At 39.5% G+C, this 20,139-nt stretch overlaps 2 protein-coding genes and 1 non-coding gene across 4 annotated transcripts; 2 read left to right on the forward strand and 1 right to left on the reverse strand.

Moving 5' to 3' along the window:
- The first annotated feature begins 352 nt into the window (after positions 1 to 352).
- Positions 353 to 8,273, forward strand: LOC119729148 (Krueppel-like factor 10). 2 transcript variants are annotated; one of them, XM_038201675.1, is made up of 4 exons: positions 353 to 644; positions 3,569 to 3,814; positions 4,132 to 5,062; positions 5,347 to 8,273. In XM_038201675.1, the coding sequence occupies exons 1-4, from the start codon at positions 591 to 593 to the stop codon at positions 5,631 to 5,633; spliced, it is 1,518 nt and encodes a 505-aa protein (XP_038057603.1). In that variant the 5' UTR covers positions 353 to 590; the 3' UTR covers positions 5,634 to 8,273. The 2 variants fall into 2 exon arrangements, with proteins under 2 accessions (XP_038057603.1, XP_038057604.1); XM_038201676.1 differs by lacking the exon at positions 353 to 644 and adding an exon at positions 2,163 to 3,230.
- A 414-nt stretch (positions 8,274 to 8,687) lies between these two features.
- On the reverse strand, positions 8,688 to 8,848 carry LOC119729394. The gene has a single exon (XR_005271240.1). It is a non-coding gene; the product is annotated as a U1 spliceosomal RNA (small nuclear RNA).
- A 789-nt stretch (positions 8,849 to 9,637) lies between these two features.
- On the forward strand, positions 9,638 to 19,417 carry LOC119729149 (protein DEK-like). The gene is made up of 11 exons (XM_038201677.1): positions 9,638 to 9,772; positions 11,597 to 11,840; positions 12,736 to 12,888; positions 13,235 to 13,311; positions 13,885 to 13,979; positions 15,306 to 15,442; positions 16,179 to 16,408; positions 16,814 to 17,042; positions 17,303 to 17,364; positions 17,491 to 17,643; positions 18,124 to 19,417. Exons 1-11 carry the CDS (start codon positions 9,731 to 9,733, stop codon positions 18,133 to 18,135), a joined length of 1,434 nt encoding a protein of 477 aa, XP_038057605.1. The 5' UTR covers positions 9,638 to 9,730; the 3' UTR covers positions 18,136 to 19,417.
- The last annotated feature ends 722 nt before the right edge of the window (positions 19,418 to 20,139 follow it).

Below are 20,139 nucleotides of genomic sequence, written 5' to 3' on the forward strand. Positions count from 1 at the left end.
ATATGTTTTGCCCCCCTCTAGAAAAAATCCTGGCGACGCCCATGAACCAAAGCAGTGGTTACACAATAATTATCATGTTTCCGTCAGCTACTACTATATTACACACGTATAACCACAATTTCATCAGAATGAAAATAAATTTTGTTCGTAATTTCAGTTCAGAAGTATGGATGATGTCATGCACACGTACGTACGCAAAGAAGCTCACTGAAACCGCGGGTAACTCACGTAGTAAACTGTCAAAGTCTAGTCATGTGCCAACACATGCAGTCACCGCGTGCTTCCCCTACATCCTTCAGACATGCAGCGCATGCATGACAGCAGCCACCTGATTGGTCAAGCCCCCAATTTGCCGCGCTGCCATTGGTCCATCCCATGACCCGCCTCTGCCCGAACTCCACATGGCTGCCTGTTGTTGTTTTCATTATGACTGCACGCACACACACCCTTCGTGATCAGGGAGCTGGCCGAGAAATAAATTACACGACTCGGGAAGACTGCGATGTTTTGTAATTCTCAAAGCTTTTTATGCCGAGAAAAGTCACAGAACAACCGACGAATTGACTCCAGTGGAAGACCTACGATCAGGAATGTCAGCCCTCCCTCCTTCGCCACCCTCTACCCCTCCCGCGAAATTCCCCATGGTAAGATTTCGGACTTTCTGTCAAGAAATTGTCAAGCAATGAAGCATATTGTATTCTAATTTTATGTGAATCATAGTTTGTTTTTCTTGTTTACAATATGTAATGTTTTCATGGTTTTGCACAACATTGTATGCTATACTAGCATGACTGATTGAAAGAACTTGGATCATTTTGAGTCGTGGATATTATTATCTGACTGAGTTTTTTTTATGTCGATGTATCCTTGTTTAATATTGGCTAGGCCTAACATAGGCCTACATTCTTGTGAGGGTTACCCTTGTGAGCAGGTGAGTATATAATAATTTTAGTTTCAAATGACAATGTTTTCAGTGGTTTTTTTCTTTAGTCTTTGGTAAATCTGTTTCTTAACTTTAGCAAACTTCCCAGCCCTGACTAAGCTCTTCTTTTTGCTGACATATGCCTATGAAGTATGATCTATGAAAGTATGATTTGGAAAAAATGTTGCAACCTGCCACTTTTTTTTCATACATCATCTCTATGAAAGTCAGTCATTGCAAAAGTTATGATAAGACATGAATCTGGGACTGAGAAACATTTTTCATTTTGTTAGAAATTACTTACAAAATTTTCTTGACTCTCCATTGAATTTGTACACAACCGCTGAAGTGGCATCAGGTTGCAACATTTTTTCCCAGTTGGGCAAAAAACTGCCAGAAATGGCAATAAAAATGACTTTTTATTAGTTGCAGTAGGATAGTAAAAAGTAGTATTTTATAAAATTGTTTGAGAATATTTGGCAAACACAACTTATATCATGTATATTAGCACTTTATATTCCTATTACTAAAAAAACTCAGTGTTTCCAAACAATAGGCCTACCAAAACATCCCTCTCCCCCAAATAAAAAAAAACACGAAATGCAAAAACAAGAGTTTGTGACAAATTTGTTGAGTTCATCTCTTTCACATTACTTATCAGTTTGACCAGCAAGATGACCTTTTTATTCATTTGTAAATTTATGACGTACGTACCTGGCTGTCGAGTGTATTTATGAATATGAGTGCCATCTAAATGTTTGTAAAGGGGCGTCAACAAAAACCACATGACTTTTCTACACAAAGGTACCTTGATCTGACTGATGCTAGAACCAAAAGTCAACTCCTAACAACATGTTGACAACATGTTGACACTTGTCGTGAATTCAGAAACGACATCAAAAGTATTAGTGAGCACTTAAAAAGTTGTCTCTGCCAGCTGTAATAATTATAGTTGTGGGCAAGATGTTACTGAGAAAAAAAAAATCTTTTTAATTAAAAAAAATATAGGGATGAAAAAAACATGCTGAATGGCACAAGTTTAGCACAACCAGTTTTTGCCATTGTCTCTGGTCACTGAACCTGCTCAGTTTTTCAGTTGCCATCAGCCCAACTAGTTTTTGGAAGCTGCACTGACCTAAATTCCACTCCCAAAGGATAACCACTTCCTACATTATGGATGCTTCGACTTGCACATACTGCAATGGGAGACTTGTGGGGGGGGGGGGGGGGGGGACAAATTTGTGATTCATGATGTATTTTTAGTTAGGAAGTGAAGTGATCTGTTTAGTGTCTGCAACATGTTGATAATGATATGAGCCTTCATACTTGACAAAATGACGTCAATGTTCAAACAGGAAATATGTAAATTTGACCTTTTTCGGGGAACCACACTAATGTTAATCCGCAGCCATTAACCTTTTCCCGTGTCTCTGCACTCCACCCAAAGCATTAGTCAGTTATTAAAGAGAGATTATAATGCCGATTTGCACAGAAATTGAAAATAAAATAATCTTCAAAACAAATGTTTCCACTGCCTCTTTGAAACAGCTGTCTCACTTTTATTCAATTGAGGTATTTTGAAATATTTAATCCCATAATTTGCATATACAACATAGAAATACCAATTAAACTGATATAATAATGAGACAGGAAACGAACTTTCATGCTCGACCAATTACACTCTTTTAAAATGTATATCTTATGCAACGTCATGTCATTGTCAGGTTGTTCCATAGTTAAATCATGGAGCTATGGTTAAATCATGCTTATGAATGATTTCCTCAGTGGAAATTATAAAAGTGCACCCCTGCCCTGAAGCTGTGATGATGATGGAATTTTGTTAATAAACAGATAAATTTTCCATGTGGCAAAGGGCCCCACAGGAAATGCAGGAAAAGGCCTTGACGTCTATACATGGAGAAATAATGGTCTATACATGCGTGCCTAGTACAAAGAATCTAAAAACTTCCCCATGTCAGTAGTAGTACAGTCACGAACCTCATTTAAATATTCAGCAAGCTATGATTCATGCTATGAATGGAATGAGTAATGTCATCCTCAGTCACCCAATGGGCAGACAACAGAGTGCCGGACAGCAGGTCTTCTCATGAATATTCAGTGTTGTGCTGGCCAATGGCGGGAGGCCAGCATTGTGCAATTGATCACTCGCCCGGGGAGTGATCAGGGTGCAATGTGCAAATTGTATTGGCAAGTAATTTACTATCACTCTGGTTTGTTTATTTTTGTGTGTGATGGAAGGATAACAAAGTTTGCTTAACTCTTCAAAGAGTTCATGCTGCAAGATTGTGTAAGATAATTGTGTTCAATATTTCAGGATTTTTTTCTAATGGAAAATTTAATACATGTACAGTATGTCCCACTCCCAGGATTGTTAAAAATCAAGAGGTTCTGTGTATTTCTTTTAGTAGAGATGTTATGCAGTTTGTGATCACAACATTTTGGTTCTCATTATTTTAAAAATCAAGATCGCACTAAGTTAAAAATCAGGATCGAAGCTGTATCATGAAGATGTATCTGTTGGACCATGGATGAATTTTTATTCCTCCATGATTGGACCTTCTACTCAAAACTGTTTTTCAGCCAGTTTTGTTTTTAAAAGAAATTCATCTTTAAATTCTGTCACAGGAAACTCATCACCGCAAGAGGCAACGAACCCAGAGCTCCACCATGGAGCGGTCGGACTACGACGCAGTGCAGACCCTTCTCCTGATGAGACACTGCCCGCCTGCTGCCAAGACGGACACTGCCTCCCTGCCTCCTTCTACTAACAGCGTCCCCCCGGATCATGCTCCCCTCTCCCCAGCTTCTTCTCTTGATGAACCTGCGGAGGTCACCGAGATGGAGTACACATTACCACACAGAAAAACAATTGTAAGTTAAGTAATTAATACTAGTCAAATTAACATTAGAAGAGTGTAGCTAATATTTACTGTTCTATGTTAGAATGACCATTTTCTTTTGTTGAAATTTTATGAAAAACACTCCTAGAAAACAACTTTTGATATTGATAAACTTTTGATATTGATAAACGCTTCAACAGAATTGAATGAGCTAATAAAATGTAATTCTTAAAAGAAAAACAAATCCCTAAGAGAATAAACACTTTTGTGATCCTGTGCAAAGATCACACTGGAGTAGTTAGTTTTGAGGTAAAGTTTGCCTAATTTTGCTTTGCCTAATTTCTGCAGGGCCATATCGAAACGCCTCCTCTGACACCACCACCAGGGCAGGCCCTCACCAGATTCCACATCCCAGTCATGACGGGATTGGCCACCAGAGTGACCCCAGTGTTCCCGACCAGTCACACGGCCCCTTCCTCCATCCCCAACAGCCCGTTTCTGATGACGCACCGCCTGGACAGCTGCAGTGTGGTCAACGCAACGCCCAGCGTCATGTCCAGCCAGGAGAGGCCTAGCATGTGGGTAAAAGATGTCACCCTGGCCCAAACCCCAAACCCTGTCGCCCAATCCCAAACCCCTGTCGCCCAAATCCCAACCTCCGTCACCGGAACCAGTGCGGCGAACAATCGGGTGACTCTGACCCTGCCACCGCCTTGCACACAGAGTGTCGCCCAGCCGGTCAGTCAGTCGGCGAGAATTCTCCCCACGAACACTGTCAGCGCAGTGCCTGGTAACATCTTTAAAATCCCTGTGATGAACCCGGGAAGCGTGTGCCGATTTGTACCTGCTGTTGCCTCAGTTTCAAGTGCAATCTCTTCCATAGCTCCCTCTGTGGTCGCGCCGACACCTGCAGTGTTGAACAGTAACGTCTCGACAGTCGCAGTGTCTACGGTCCCAGCACCTTCAAAAGTGGACAGTCCCAAGCCCGTGCCAAGCTCTACCCAGTACAAACTCATTGTGATGGCCGTGCCAGCAGACATGATGCAGGCCGTCGGTACCGTGTCCAGGGGTGACCAGATTGTGACTGCCGGGACCAAGTACTGCCCTCTTGCCCCCGCACCGGTGTCAAACACAAACTCTGTTAATGCCAACAAGGCCAGCATGCAGCCTGCAGTAATGGAATTCTTGAGGCGGCGGAACCATGTGTGTACGCACGAGAACTGTGGGAAGACATACTTCAAGAGCTCACACTTGAAAGCACACCTCAGGACGCATACAGGTGAGATCCAGTTTCACTATTTCTTCATTTCAGTTTGATATTTGCATCTGTTACCTTTGGTCTACTTCAATTTCCACACCAGCTCAGGTTCACAAAATTTAAAAGATCAGCATGAAAACTCGTAGTATTAAGTTTATTGCATGATCCTTTCCCACTTGTTGGATGAGATTCAAAATTTTGTTAGCATTACGACAGGCGTTTGAATTTTTTTTTAAAATCAGTTAAAAACCTAAGCTTTAATTTTGTGCTTATCTGAATATTGTATTCTTTGTTGTTGCCCACAGGTGAGAAACCATTCGTCTGCTCGTGGGAAAACTGCGACAAGCGCTTTGCGCGCTCGGACGAGCTCTCCCGCCACAAGCGCACCCACACCGGGGAGAAGAAGTTCACCTGCCCGATGTGCGATCGCCGCTTCATGCGCAGCGATCACCTGACCAAGCACGCCCGGCGACACATGTCGGCCAAGAAGATCCCCAACTGGCAGCTTGAGGTGACCAAGTTGACGGACATGGCGTCGAATGAGAAACAGACTGGTGTGGTACAGGGCGTCATCCTGAACGCTGTGCAGTAAAGCCAGCTGAACATCAGCGGTTTTGAGACCTGGCAAGCAGAATGTTTGAAAAGCTTCTTTTTCTTGATATTTATTAAAACACATGTATAACTTTTCAATGCTGTTTTGTATACTTACTGTTTATGTAATATATATGACGTGGTATATCAAAATCCAAGCAGAATTTGGCAGAGCTAAGTATGGAGAAACAGTTGCAAAATGAAAAGGGGGGGGGGATTTTCAGCAAACTAAAGGCTAGTTTCTATGCTTCTGTATGCCCATTTCTTAACTTAGTTAATATTGTCGTCTTATGATGACGCCTTTTCTGGATAACTTTTTATCACTCAAGTCAAACTTTAAAGGCCTATTTCTCATTTTGGTCATTTCAGACAGTCTTTTTTCAAAATTTAATAACTTCGCTTTGGAATATCCAATAAAAAAAAATTGGGTTTTTAAAGAACATGGTCTATGTTTTACTATTATTGCAATAACTCAAAAATGTAATTCTTGCCCGAATGTGCCTGATTTTGTCATACCATGTCACACAAGTTATATGCTGCAAGTTCATTTTTTTTCAAGACTCTACATTACCTTTGTTTTAATATTGTCGTTACAAGTGCAAAACCTGCAGGTTATATAAGTAACATTTACAAGAAGTTGAACTGATTTAGAAGACCACCTGTCAGCATCCTGGACTCGTACATCAAAGAGTTTCTTGAAAGTTTCTCTTTAAATTGTAAGACTGATATTGGGGTCAGTTTCAGGGCACTCCTTCAGATTTTGATGTGTGTAGTACAAATACCTGTACTTTGTGATATGATTCTCGTATATGACGAAAATTCGTCCCACACATTTACTGGCATGTGCATTGATAGAGCAAACTTGTTTACGTCAAATGGGGACAAATTTGTACAAATTGTGTTGATCAGCTCATATCTGCTGAATCATAAAAAGAAAAAAAACATTGAATAGTTGCGAAACACATTTACCGTACAATGTATGCATTACTCAGAAATGTTTTTGTTATCACATTTTTCTTACATATTGACATACATCGAATTTACATTTTTTTTATGGACTTTTTGTACATTCAACAGCTCCTTGTGAGATTTACAACTTGGATGTCAGTAATTTCCTCTTAATTAAATGGGAATTGGAACTTTAATACAAGTCGTTAAATACTTTGTGTATGGGCTCTGGAATAAGAAATGCATGGGCTCTGGAATAAGAAATGCATGTACATTGCTCTTATGTGAAATGCTACAGATACCATTTGGTATATTTGATACTTGTATATCACATCTTTATAACTGGGCATTTTCCAAATGCGAAAATTGATTCTGGTTTTAAGAACAATCTACTGTTTGGTATAAATGGTATTTTCACCATGGATTCACTTCAAGTCAGAGCTGAAATGTGATCAGATCTCACGTACAAAATATGTCTGTGATACGATAGTCAACGCTGGTAGAGTTTTCGGACCTAACGTTGTTAAATATAAAGTGAAATGAATTATTTGGTGGAAGTTTTATCCTTGCAATTTACAACCAGTTGCATTGTGGACCTATTCCAAAGAATTTCAAATAATTACAAGTGTTCTTGATGTACATGTACTTAAAAAATCGAAGGGAAAAAGAGATGAATGAAATAGTTTTGAGACTTAATTTTTTTGAGATCTGGTCACATGTCAAGCACACTAAATTTAAGTAACTTTTTGCAGAAACTCACTCAAGTTGAGAATGGTTTGAAAAAGTGGGCGAAGGACTTCGTCAAGACAAGATTTAGAAATCGTCAATTCTTGTGGCCTTTACTTTGATATAAAATTATTTTGTGTAATGTTTATAATACATGTACAAAAGAAATAAATATCTCAGGGACAAAAATGCGAAAGGCGAGGAAAGTTTAAAAAAGTATATGTTGTGAAGATGAAATATCTTTCATCAGTCGGCAACGTTGCAAAAGGAATCACTTTTGTCAACTTTCAGAACATGGTCCTTCTGTAACTGTGTAATGCCGCAACTTACAAAATTTGTGCATATTATCAAACCGTTTGATAAAGGTAGACAAAACGTTCATTAAGCTATAAGAATGATAAGAAATTAACATCGATAATTGGGGAAAATGAATATTAATAAGATAAAGTTTATGGTAGCACCATGTAACAAATCTTTGTTGTGAGTTAATGAGGTTGTGAAAAGAAAAAAAGAGTTGTTCCGTAAAAGGACCGTGCCAAAGATTGTTATAATTAAAAATAATTGGTTGTTTGAAAGGGAGCCTTTTAAAATCTCCAAAGAGGAATTTTTGAATGAGTATTTAAGTATGCCTTTAAGATGCTGCAGCATATCGAAGCGGACGTGTTTTTCTTCATGAAGAGGAAAAGTGAAAGTGCAATGCATTGTATAGTTTGAAAAGTGTCACATTAAGTTAAAGGATGGTTATTCAACATTTGTGTAAAATGTATATATCCATGTAAAGGGTTTTTGTATAATTTGTAGGTTGATGAGAATGTAGTCATGTTATTTACTATTTTAATCATTTGTACAACTTACAGAGTAAGAAAATTAATTGAAATTGTGGGGAAACAATTGTCAAGTATATATACATGTGCTTGTCAACTTCATGTCACTGTGGATACGATTAAAAAAAATTACATCCACGTTATAACCCGTCTCATTCCTTTTAATTTGTCTCTGCCGTAAAATAATATTTTTTATTTACCTTTTTGGCTGGTCCTTAGTGTCCCCGTTGCACCTATCTGTCACTTTTGAGTCGGGCAGTACTATCGTATAGCACTACTCTGTGATGCTAATGAATTGGCTTATTTCGGACAATTGTGCAGACCAGATGCATGAAAAGACTTCCAAGTTCCAGTGAATTGCCTTTATCAATTGGATAATATAATTTACGCACTCTTGGGGCCAGCTTTACTATGATCGCCAAGTTTTGTATTCCCAATTTTGAAATTTAATTTACATGGCACTATATTGGTTGCTGCTACTGCTACACAATCCGAATTATGTTTCAACTTTTTATGTGCAGTGATTAATTTTTTGTTCTGTTTTTGGATTAATTGTAAGGGGATAGCGCGAACGCAGTCCCCACTATCAGAAATTGTACTCCCGAGTTCCAAACATTAGATGGAATCGCATCAGTCAGCCCATCGTAGTGCAATGATAAGGCCTCGCAATGGGAGAACCGCCTGCTTGATCACGGTATCTCCTGAGCCAGGTAAGTATGAAATTTGATATGTTTAACATATGAAGTATATCAAGGAGTGCAACATGCTATCACAGCTTGCGCTCGCAGGCTTGGAAAGCTCAGTTTATCTGGTATATTGCGCATGTGTAGTAGTATTTCATATGCAAATACAATGCATAATAATGTGTGCACGCCTACCGGTACGGTACGGTACCGCCCGCCGTAAGAGTGCACAGATTTGCATCTACGTGCTATAGCATGCATGAGAGACTGTAAATCAAATCGAATTAAAATAAAATGACATAAAACTAAGTGGATTTACGTGTACATCGAAAAAGAGAAAAAAGCGCAAGATTTTAAGATCACTTAGCACACAAGAGGAAAGATGATAATTTACATTCTGATAAAAATATCGGGGATTTTCAGCGTCCCGCGCCGCCAAAATGTACTCGGCGGCCCGAACACGGAACACATGTTTTATTCCTCCATGGTAAAACTACTGATGTTTTTTTCTCTACCGACTGATATCCATCAATAACTTTTCAAAATTGATGTATAATCAAATCAAAGCAAATACGTGAAATGGTCTGATGAGGCCAACCCCCCGCCCCCCCCCCCCCCCCAAAAAAAACCAAGAGGTCAAAAAATAAATTAACACCCAACGAAATAAATTTAAAAAGAAGTGCTATGCTGACACTTATTTTAATAATTTTGCCTGTAAACCAAATTAACTAATACTGAAAATTCTTTTTTATGTGATTGTGTTAGCTTTAAAAGTCATAAAAGAAATATCCAATCAGATGAAGAGATTTATTTCCATCGTGCCTTATCCTGATATAAACCCATCTCTGATTGGTTTGAATTCTCGCGCCGCATATGCCGCCATTTTGGAAACGAATTCAACGTGGTGAACAGTGAAGATGTCGGACACCGAAAACAACGAAGTTGAGCAGGACGTTGGGGTAATTTTGCTGAATTGATAACAAGGATTTCTCACTAAAGCACAGTGGCTTTATTATTACCGAATCTGTGATTGGTTGTAATTTAAGGTTGTAAGTAAACATGGTAAAGGCAAACTCCACAAACTTTTGCGTTGAAAACTTGAACAATCCAACTCGCCCCAATTAATACTGCGTTAATTTCGCCAAGTTCGCCCCCAAATTTACCCACACCCACAAGTTTGCAATGGTGTTTTTGGAAAAAATGTTGCAACCTGACGCGGAAAAAAATAATGCAACCTGACGCCACTTTTTTCTTCATCATCATCTCATTGGTCATTCAATGATTCATCATGTTCATTGTGTTCATTGAAAAAAATGATAGACATACTAGGTCTAAATCTGGGACTGACGAGTGACATGGCCATGATGGCTGAGAAATATTTCCACCTTTTCGACATTCGCAATGCATCATTAGCTTGAGTAACTCCAGCTGACATGCTCCATTTTCATTCACATGTAATGCTGGAGGCATAACCTGTTCGTTAGAATGTGGTAGCAAGAGACCCTAAAAATGGCTCTCAAAAATTGTTCATTTTCACCTCTAAATATCCCACCCCAGAGTTCATTTACATACCTCATACATTCAGCAGTCATTTACAAAGCCTAATGATCGACATGAAACAGTCAAACAGACCACAAAAAAATGTGAAAAATCTTGACGATTTCCGTGGCTTGTCCGTAAAAAAACGCTAGTTCCAACGGCTGTCGTCCATTTTGTTTCGCTAATTATGTAAATGTATGCATCACGTGATGAAATCGAAAAAAATCTGCGCGGGCGATGTACGTGTGGGTACCACACTGGTACCACACCGCTTTTAGGCGCCGCAAGTGAGTTCAATTTTCGTCTGGTGCCTTGTCGCGGAAAGCAAGACAACGAGAATGCCGAAAAAAAAATTGCCGTAAAAAAATATCTACCTAAAAATAACCTACCCTATTTCCAAATGCCATGTAATCACAAGCAGAACTGTTTTTTGTTGGCTTAGTTGCATGTTATTATATGAATGTTTGTTTTTTGTTTCATGTACCAATTCTGATTTGTTATAAATACCTAAAACAGTTTACCAACATCGTGCAGCATGCACCACGCATGGGCCAATCTCTATTATGAAGAGTTGGTTACGACAACTCGGGAGCGGCACATACCATAACAAAGCTTGAGGGGTATTTAAAAAAAAACATGAAGTGAAATGGGTAAACAAAGTCGTAGGAAATTTATATAATGTTTGACTTGTTTGGAATTTTTGACCGAAAAGGTATTCATGATTGGGAATAAATATGTGCTGGGCGGGTATTACACAAGTCTGTTTAAGACTGGCTGTAGCCTGGTCGGCAATACCAGTAGTGTTCCTGTCTTCGGCTCGGACTATTATCAGCTTCCATTCCCTTAGGTCTTAAACGGACTTGTTTAAAACCAGCCAAGCACAAATTTATGCCCTAAATTAACCTAACCCCCTAGTACTTCCTCAGGACTACCCTGTCCAACCGGACTTTCCTGCTCAATCCACTGTGCCTCATTTTCATTTGTCTGCTGAATCCAACGGAGTCCAACATGGCGTTATAATGCAGTTCAGTTGCCTGCTGAATCCAACATTTTGCATGAGGATTGTACACAAGGGGTTTACTGCTCAATCCAACAGGCTCCATCGGATATATGACATTGGATCCTGTTGGATTCAGCAGGGTTAAAGCAAACTCATACCTACCTGTCGACCGTTGTAGGTTGGTTGACTCGTGTTTTAGCGGACCCTTTTTGAAATGCAGCATTCATCATTGCAATATTTTTAGGGAGACATGGAAGAAGAGAATCCAGTGGAGGAAGACAAACCACAGGACGAAGACCGGACAGACGCCGACCAGTCGATAGAATCAACAAGCTCCCCAGCATCATCGTCGACCAAGTCCCCGGCCAAGAGCACCTCCAGTCCCAAGAAAACACCCCAGAAGCGGAAAGCTGACCAGAACGGGGAGGGGGAGACGAAAGATGAGGAAGAGAGCGATGATGAAGACGAGTCTAGCGATGAAGAACTCGGTAGGTCAAGTCTGGTGTGTCACAAACATGAAGCTGTCTTTCCATATGCATATTTTCTTCAGGCATGCAACTTTTCCTCGGATCAGCTGATTTCCTCCTTTTTTAACTTCCCATGTGTGCCATTGAAAATAAAAACAACACTGTACAAAGTCTGGGAAAAATTTGAATTTCCTCTTTTTTGTGTGATTTCCCAGTTGTATGCCTGTTTCTTTCATAGTTAAGCCTACAGATTAAAATAAATACTTTGAACATTTTACACTCCAAGCTTGAGGTCTCAACCTGCATTACTTTTATTCACTGTTTACATAAATGAGTCCAGTAGATTTGGGATTTGAAGTAAAAGACTTGACAAGAATATTTTATACTTTTAATACCCTTCCAAAAAGACGAAGCATTCAACATTTAGCACTCCTATGCAAACACACATTCTGTGCCAAGTAGTCCTTTCAGTCAAAATCAATCGAGAGACTGTTTTCAACAGTTAAGAATTCCCAGCCTACATAAAGCACGATTGACTGGCTGTGACTGTTTATGTAACTCGATTACTCGATACAGCTTTGCCGTGAGTGTGGGTAATTGCTAAGCCAGCTGTGCCCACAACTTGCCTGCTTTGTCTGTTCATGGTCTGTTGACTGAGTTTGACTAGTCACAGTGCTTGCTTGACATTATGAGCTGACTGCTGGTGACTAGCGTGTGTTTTAGTATGGCAGGGGAAGTGGATGGAAATTTTGACTGTCTGTGACTTTTTAAATAGCAGGAGGGTTAAAGAGAATTGCATAGAAATGGATGTGTCTTGGGCTTTTTAGTGAGAGTTCTTGCTGTTGAAAAATCTGGGATTTTTGTGTCTGGAATCCACTATGCACTCTTCCCAATGCTTCTTGTCTTTTCCGTTCAGTGGGTTTGTTGGATGGTCCCGTCCAGCTGATGACTGGCAAGAGAGAGAGGAAGAAGACGGAACGGTTGACCTTTGACACCAAGAAGGAGGCCGTGGACACCAAGTTTGAAGTGGAGGAAGGCAGGGGGACGAGGCTTGGGGATATTCCAAACGGTGAGTAGAGGCAAAGATGCTTATGGTAAAGAATTCCGTATTAATTGATTTTTTGTTTCTAATGGTCCAACATTGTATTGTCATCTTAATTCGGCATGTACCGCCACGATGATTTTTAATAAACCTGTTTATCTATATATTACTAAACTCTACTCCGATATGGTGAACGTAAAAAAAAAAAATTCAAAATAAATTGTTTCCAAAAAGCTCGCCCTAGTGGTACTGCCAGTGAAATTTCTAGGGAAATGCAAGTATAAAAACAACGTACCCTGTATCCTCACGAAGGGATCTTCGGATGAATTAAATGACTCTTTCATTCACTTTTGTCCTTGTTTTTCGTTGTCAGTTGAGTACTACATATCCAGGACCAACTCTGAAAACTTCCGGGCAATCTACCGGTTCCTCTTAGGCAGAACGGGAAAGGTAGGTCACAAACACTTTGGCGATATCGTAAAAATCTAACCCCTTCATTTCAGATTTTCGGCAATAGCAAACATAAACAGTGTTTGACTTTAGCGGTAGCCCGCTAGCCAAATGCTAGTCAAAACATCGGCGGGCTAGTTAACCTATTCCATAGTCCTGAATCCTCCAATTTTAATATCATTTTGCACACCCCCTAGGGAGTTAGGGTTAGGTGGCCTGGCTGGCGAGTAAAACATTATTGGGCTACAGCAAAGATGAAAGGACAGGAAGAAATATATTATTAAATTCAGAAAGCAAACCTGTATCAATTTGAGTTTAATTTTATGAACTGTTAAGGGTTAAACTTTTAGATCTGTTTTTTAAACACACCAGATTGCCTCAGGATACACGTTTTACATGTATGCACATTGTTGCTTATGAGACATTCTATGAAAGAGAAACATGCGGGCTAGTGAAAATGCCTGGGGCGAGTTAAGAGTCTGTTACAGTAGCCCGGCTGGCTAGTGAAAATATAAGTTAAGGTCGAACCCTGAACATAAATCCCACTTATGATTTTTTTTTCTTTTGTTACAGGCTCACGAAATCAAGAAAAATATTCGTAAATTCTCTGGGTTCAACTTTGACAAAGACTCGCCGGAGTATACGAAGAAGGAAGCCACATTAGTCAGGTAATTTTTTTTTAAATTAAATGTTGAAATTTAAATTTCGTGAAATCGCTGCGTCACTGCAACAAGGTTTTATCTCCTAAAATTGCATGAATGCAAAGCGCGAGTTTTAGAATGTCAAACTGTCATATCTTGCTTAAAGTATTCCCGATGTACACGCAAAGTCAACGGACGTCGAGATACGACCTTGTTGCACTGACGCAACGAAATACAAGTTCAATAGTCTTGTTCCTTAACCAGTTCGCATCAGAGTTCGCGTCCCATATAGTGTTTATGAAATTGCATTGAGCGATTTACTCTCTTTGTATCAATCAGGTAGGGCGGGGCTAAGGTCTTCAACAGACACTTCCCGATTACATGTTCCTATTAACACTAAAACCACAGGTGACAAAGCATTCTCGATTGCTGGCCCCAGGGAGTGGAACAAGATCCCTCAACACATCCGACTTGCATCATCAGTCATCACATTCAAGAAATTCCTCAAAACACATCTGTTTCTTTAACTCGATTCGCCTCTTCTTTTACCTCATATTATCCGCTGTTTTTCTTGAGTTATTCTGAAGTTAGTTGTATTTTTGTACAGCGCTTTGATCATTGTTAAAAGCGCTTTATAAATGCTCTATTTATTATTATTATTTATTCATAAATACCTCAGACAGTTTAGCTATTCCTATTGGTCGAGAGCCCGTCACGTGGCCGGTCTTAAACGGATGATAAAGACATGGCTAGCTGGTCTTAAACACTTTTTCAGTGTCAAATAAAATGTGGACTCCTAAAAATCCAGTGCCTCTTACCGTTTTATTGGTTGAACGTTCACAATCCGTAGGCATGCGCAACACTACCAGCGAGTCAGAATCTTATAGTTCTAAATTCAAAATGCAACGCCCCAGGTGCGTTCTGCGCAACATCGCGCAGAACATGCTACGCGCGCGTCAATCTCCATAAAAGGGTTGTTTACATCTTACTCACCAGCTGAACACTCCATTATTTTGCTAGAGGGATGTTTAAAAAAGCATGAAGTGAACTTGTTGAACAAAATCGGGATATTTTGAACAAATTATTTGATATTTTTTTACCGAAAAGGTATTTATGAATGGAATAAATATGTGCTCGGTCGGTATTTATCACTCTGTTTAAGACCGCTTAGAGTCTGGGTGCTGATAATTACCCTCGCCTCCGGCTCGGGTAATTATCAGCACCCAGACTCTAAGCGGTCTTAAACAGAGTGATAAAAACCTCTCGAGCACACATTTTTTCCCTTAATATAAGGTCTATTGAAAAAAATATATTAATTTCTTGTTTCCTTTTTTTTTCTTTTTTTTTTGGCAGATACACGATGGAGGGACTGAAGGAGGTCTGCATGTGGCTAGACCTGGACAAGTCGGGAAACAAGGAAAAGATCCTGGAGAGAATCATGGATTTCTGCTTAAAACCCGAGCCCTCGGGAAGACCACATCCTCAGAAAAGTAAGTTAGAATTCCCTCCATTGAAACACCATTGTTTCAATGGTAAACCAGAAGGAAACAAGCTACCACCAATTCCTTTCAACGACTACGGTCAGTTGCAAGGTTGACAAGTTGCCTTGGTTGGAGCAGGTTGTCCTCGTCCCCTAGGAGGCCTAGAGATGTTGCAGATGAAAAGCCTGTGAAAAAAATATGCTCTTTATGTTTCACCGCATGGCAGAAAAAGTGCAGGATGACCGACCACAAAATATGAAGAACTTATTTGCAAAATTTACATCCATTTTTTTTTCAAAAATAAGTTTCAACCTGCAATAGTTAGTGTTTGACAAGGGCTTTTAGGTTAACCACTCAAATTTGTTCCAAAAGGGTTTTCATTCCACAGTAAAATCCGACTGGAAATTGCATTTGCCATGCAAAAGGATATAAATCCTAGGTACATTTTCCATTTTTCTCTGAATTCTTTGAATGGCTCATAAGCCCTTTTGCAAATAAGCTCTTCATATGTTGTTGTTGTTGTTGGTCGCCCTGCACTTTTCTGCCGCGTGATGAAACATAACGAGTGTATCTCTTCACAGGCTTTTCATCTGCAACAATTTAAAACCTTTAATACTGCAAATTGTAAAGGAGATTGCTCTACCAATTTGTCTGGATTTTATTAGTGCTGTAGTCAAGGCACTTATGATTACTCACAAGTTCATTTTTGCGTTTTTCTTAAGAAAGGTTGTTTTTTTTTTCACAGAGAGGAAGCCCAAAGTCGTGAAGAAGAAAGGAAAGAAGAGGAAAAGAAAGGAGGATGGCTCCGGCGACGCCAAGAAAGCCAAGAAGGCCAAGAAGTCGAAGAAATCATCGGAAGATGTTGACGCAGACGAAGAAAATGAAGAAGATGTTGAAGAGGAGGAAGAAGAGGAGGAGGAGGAGGGGGCGGAGTCAGCTGAGGGGGAGGATGGAGACGACGAAGATGAGACACAGGTGGGTTGGGGTGTTCACGTTCCACGGAGGTTTGCAAAACCAGCAACATCTCTAGCTTTGGCACCTGCAATCTGATTTTTTTCTGAAGCCAAAGCTGATGACGTAGCCATGGTTTGGGAACACCCCCTAACTTACTAAACATTTTAACCTTCTGTTCCAAATTGTCACAGGGTCAGATGTTGGAAGGTTGTATCAACAATCACTGTATCAAACAGTGCCCATTGACCAATTGGATCAAGCGTTTTTGGTCAGGTGACCCTGATAGTGGGCGGGGCCTAAGGGAAAATCGGGAGCAGTTCATTGTGAAGGTGGAAGTTGAGGAGCGGCTTGTGGAGAAAAAAAAGTAATCCACTTATAAATAACTGATTTCTCATGGATTTTTTCTCCATTCATTGTTTTATGTAGGAACCCAAGAAGAAGAAGGCCAAATTAGACAAGCCGTCACCTCAGAAGAAAGTGGAAAAGAAGAAACAGGAGAAGAAAAAACAGGCTCCCAAATCACCCAAGAAGTCTCCGAAAAAGACCCCAGCTAAAAAGACCACCCCCAAGAAGACAACACCCAAGAAAGCCTCGCCCAAAAAGAAGGCATCAATACAGATCACACCCAAGTCAAAGAGCAAGGCAAAACCGCTGAGTAAGGTTTTAAAATTCAGGAGATTTTTACAACATCCCGTTATTCATTAAAATCTGCAGCGATAGTCTGCCCAACAGTACAAAGTCAAAACCAAACTCCAATTGGCTTCACAACTCTTGCCGATAAAGTTTGAAACTTTTTCCTTTTTGTACCAGGGGTCCAGCACAGGAAATTGACTGACATATGATTTGTCCAAGAAACAAATATGCCATTAGGTTCCTGCAAAGAATTTACACAACTTTGTTCTTTTCTCTTTTTAGCGATAGAAGACTCCGACGATAGTTCCGATGACGAACCACTGATGAGGAAAGCTGAACCATCGGTGAGTCAGAAAAGACAAACATTTGATTTCAGTTCTTTTGACGTAAATTTGTATTGAGCTGATGCATTTAGCGTGACAGGAATTCAATGACCAGTAACTTTCCTTTTGTCTTTCTTACCCCTTCAGGAGGACCAGATCGAGCAAACCATCAAGACGTTCCTGGAGAAGGCCGACCTGGAGTTAGTCACCATGAAGATGGTCTGTAGGAAGGTCTACGAGACTTACCCAGACTTCAACTTGGCTCACAAGAAAGACTTCATCAAAGCCACCGTCCGATCGGTAAGTGCCAGGATGCAGCATATCTATGCGTGAACAAGCGAGGGCACTTTTTACCACTTTTGGCAGTCCAGTGAACAGGGCACACTGCGTGCGTATACTCTTTGTTGCGCATAAGTTGCGCGTAAGTACGCACGACTTACCTTATTTAGAATGTGCACAAAGCCATAACGTCTTCGCGTAAGCCTCAGGCGTCGTCGGCAGTCAGTTCAGGAATGTCTCCCAGTGGTCTCCCCCAACTCTCCCTCTCTTACCGTTGAGGGGGTACTTGTGCACGGTGCCCATAGGGAGGTTTTGCATGCGGAAGGATGCGCATATGCATATATTTAACCGTCCATCACGGTTATTTGGCCATTATGGTGTTTTCTTTGCAGATTAGACGGCTGATTTGCATCAGTTTCATCAATCCCAGGCACTTTTGGGGTTTAAGGGACCTTTTGATATTGTCTTCATTTTTGATACCATTCTTTTCTTTCTTTTCAGATAATTTCATGATAGGAGATCAAACTGCTTCCCCGACAGATGACATTCTTCATCCTTTCAAACCCAGTTGCAGCTACAACGGTCTTGCATGAACACGTTTTGCCAAAATCAGGAAATTTATAATTCGCCAAACTATCAAACGCAACTTTCTAAATTGCCAAAAAAAGCTTCACATTCCGGGAACAAAAGGAAAAGATAATTAAATGAAAGCTAGAAAAATGGTGGTGTTTTGGGGGCAGTTAAACACAAGTCTTTTCTCCATGACAGTACTTTCATGTTGAAATTGCGATGCGCCAGTAAAAAGAATAATTTTTGCGAGTTTTTCAATCTTGTTACGGGAATAAGAAATTGCGATTCGTTGTTGAATTCCACTCCAAGTTTCAAAGGCTTTTTGTAAAATAATCCTGCCTTAAATACTCCCCCTGTGAATCACTCCCTAATGTACATACACCACACAGGCCTATACCTTCCTCTGTTTTAATGTAGCTATGTAGTTTGTGAATTTGTTTATAATGTACATGTATATAGGACACTGTTAAATACACTCAAATCCATCTTTTTATTAGGCGTTCAGGATTTTACAAGCTCGCATAATTATTGTAGATGTTTCACTATTTTTTTTTCAAGTAAAAGGATGTTTCATCTTCAATACATCACAAGAGAACATTTCTTTTAACCGAAAGTTTGTTTCCATTTCCCTTGATATTTTTAATAAAGACCGGGTTTCCTATTTTTTCTTCTGAATTTTGATTTGGTTCATGATAAAACAGTATTGTGTTCCTCAATGTAAACAAAAAATGATGCTGAGGAGACATGAGTGTAGTCTGAAATAATTTAACAGTCATTCGAGGAATTGTTTTTAAATTCAAATGATTGCTATCTTTTATACATGTACATACTCGAAAAAAAAGGAACCTTTTAGTTTGATTTGTTTTTGTTTTTTAACTGGATTTATTTTTTCCAGGAAGGCATCAAGTCATGCGCATGTACATGTACTTAAATCGGGGAGATAAAGACCTAGTTTTACAAATTGTGCATGTGATTAAAAAGCTGTTTAATTTTGGGAGATGTGTGGATATTTTTATTTCAGAAACTCATACTTGTATTTTGTTCAGTGTTATGTAGGCATCACTTGTCGGTTTGGCAAAGTAAGCATTAACGTTCAGTTGTATGCTATGATTTAACTTCCAAAGCTTGAAGTATGCTCGGTACATTTTGTGTAAGGCCCGATTGATCTCCTTTTGAAATTGCATATTATTAGTAAATAAATGTGTTTTTATTTTATAAAATGGTGTTCTGTTACACGATTACAATATAGACCGTTTGCACTTCGGCCATGTTTGAGGTCTGTGCTTTTGTTCAACAGTGACACATAAGCAGACCTCTGATGCATGCATTGTTAATTAACATAAAACACACTGCTAAGATGGCGTCTGAATGCAATCAGTCTATAATGTTTATAAGCAAGGCTAAGGAAGTAGGCAGAACAAGTTTTGTTAAGAATCAAAAATAATTTCTGTCCTGGTGAATGTTTGGGGATTTTTTTTGGGGGGGGGCATAGTTTGAATTGTACAGTTTTGTAAATGAACAGAATACGGACATTTATTCTTGTCATTCACCTAATTCCTCCAGTTTTGCTGTCGTATTAACCAATTCCAAATTTTTGTTTGCGTTAGGTTTTTGTATTTTGTGTCTGTTTGAGTGGAATAATCTTGACAAAATAATACCATGAAGTAATTTACTGTATGAAAAGTTTTTGATTCTATTTTTTGTTGTCCCCGAGTAAATTAAATAACTTCTTAAAGACTGATTTCATGTTTCTTCAAGGCACTTTCAGGCTTCATATTTTCATATACTTGTATTTACTTTTGTATGGTTTTCACAATTGGATGCAAGATTAAGACCATTTCGTCTTATCAGTTTTAAAAGGGAAAAGAGTTAATCTAGTGAGTGAACATGAGCTAGAGCAGTAATAATTTGAATATTCCACTAAATGGCAAAATGGGAGTAAAATTA

The sequence above is a fragment of the Patiria miniata genome, unplaced genomic scaffold (assembly GCF_015706575.1).
Source record: "Patiria miniata isolate m_02_andy unplaced genomic scaffold, ASM1570657v1 HiC_scaffold_20, whole genome shotgun sequence".
Taxonomy (NCBI): Eukaryota; Metazoa; Echinodermata; class Asteroidea; order Valvatida; family Asterinidae; genus Patiria; species Patiria miniata.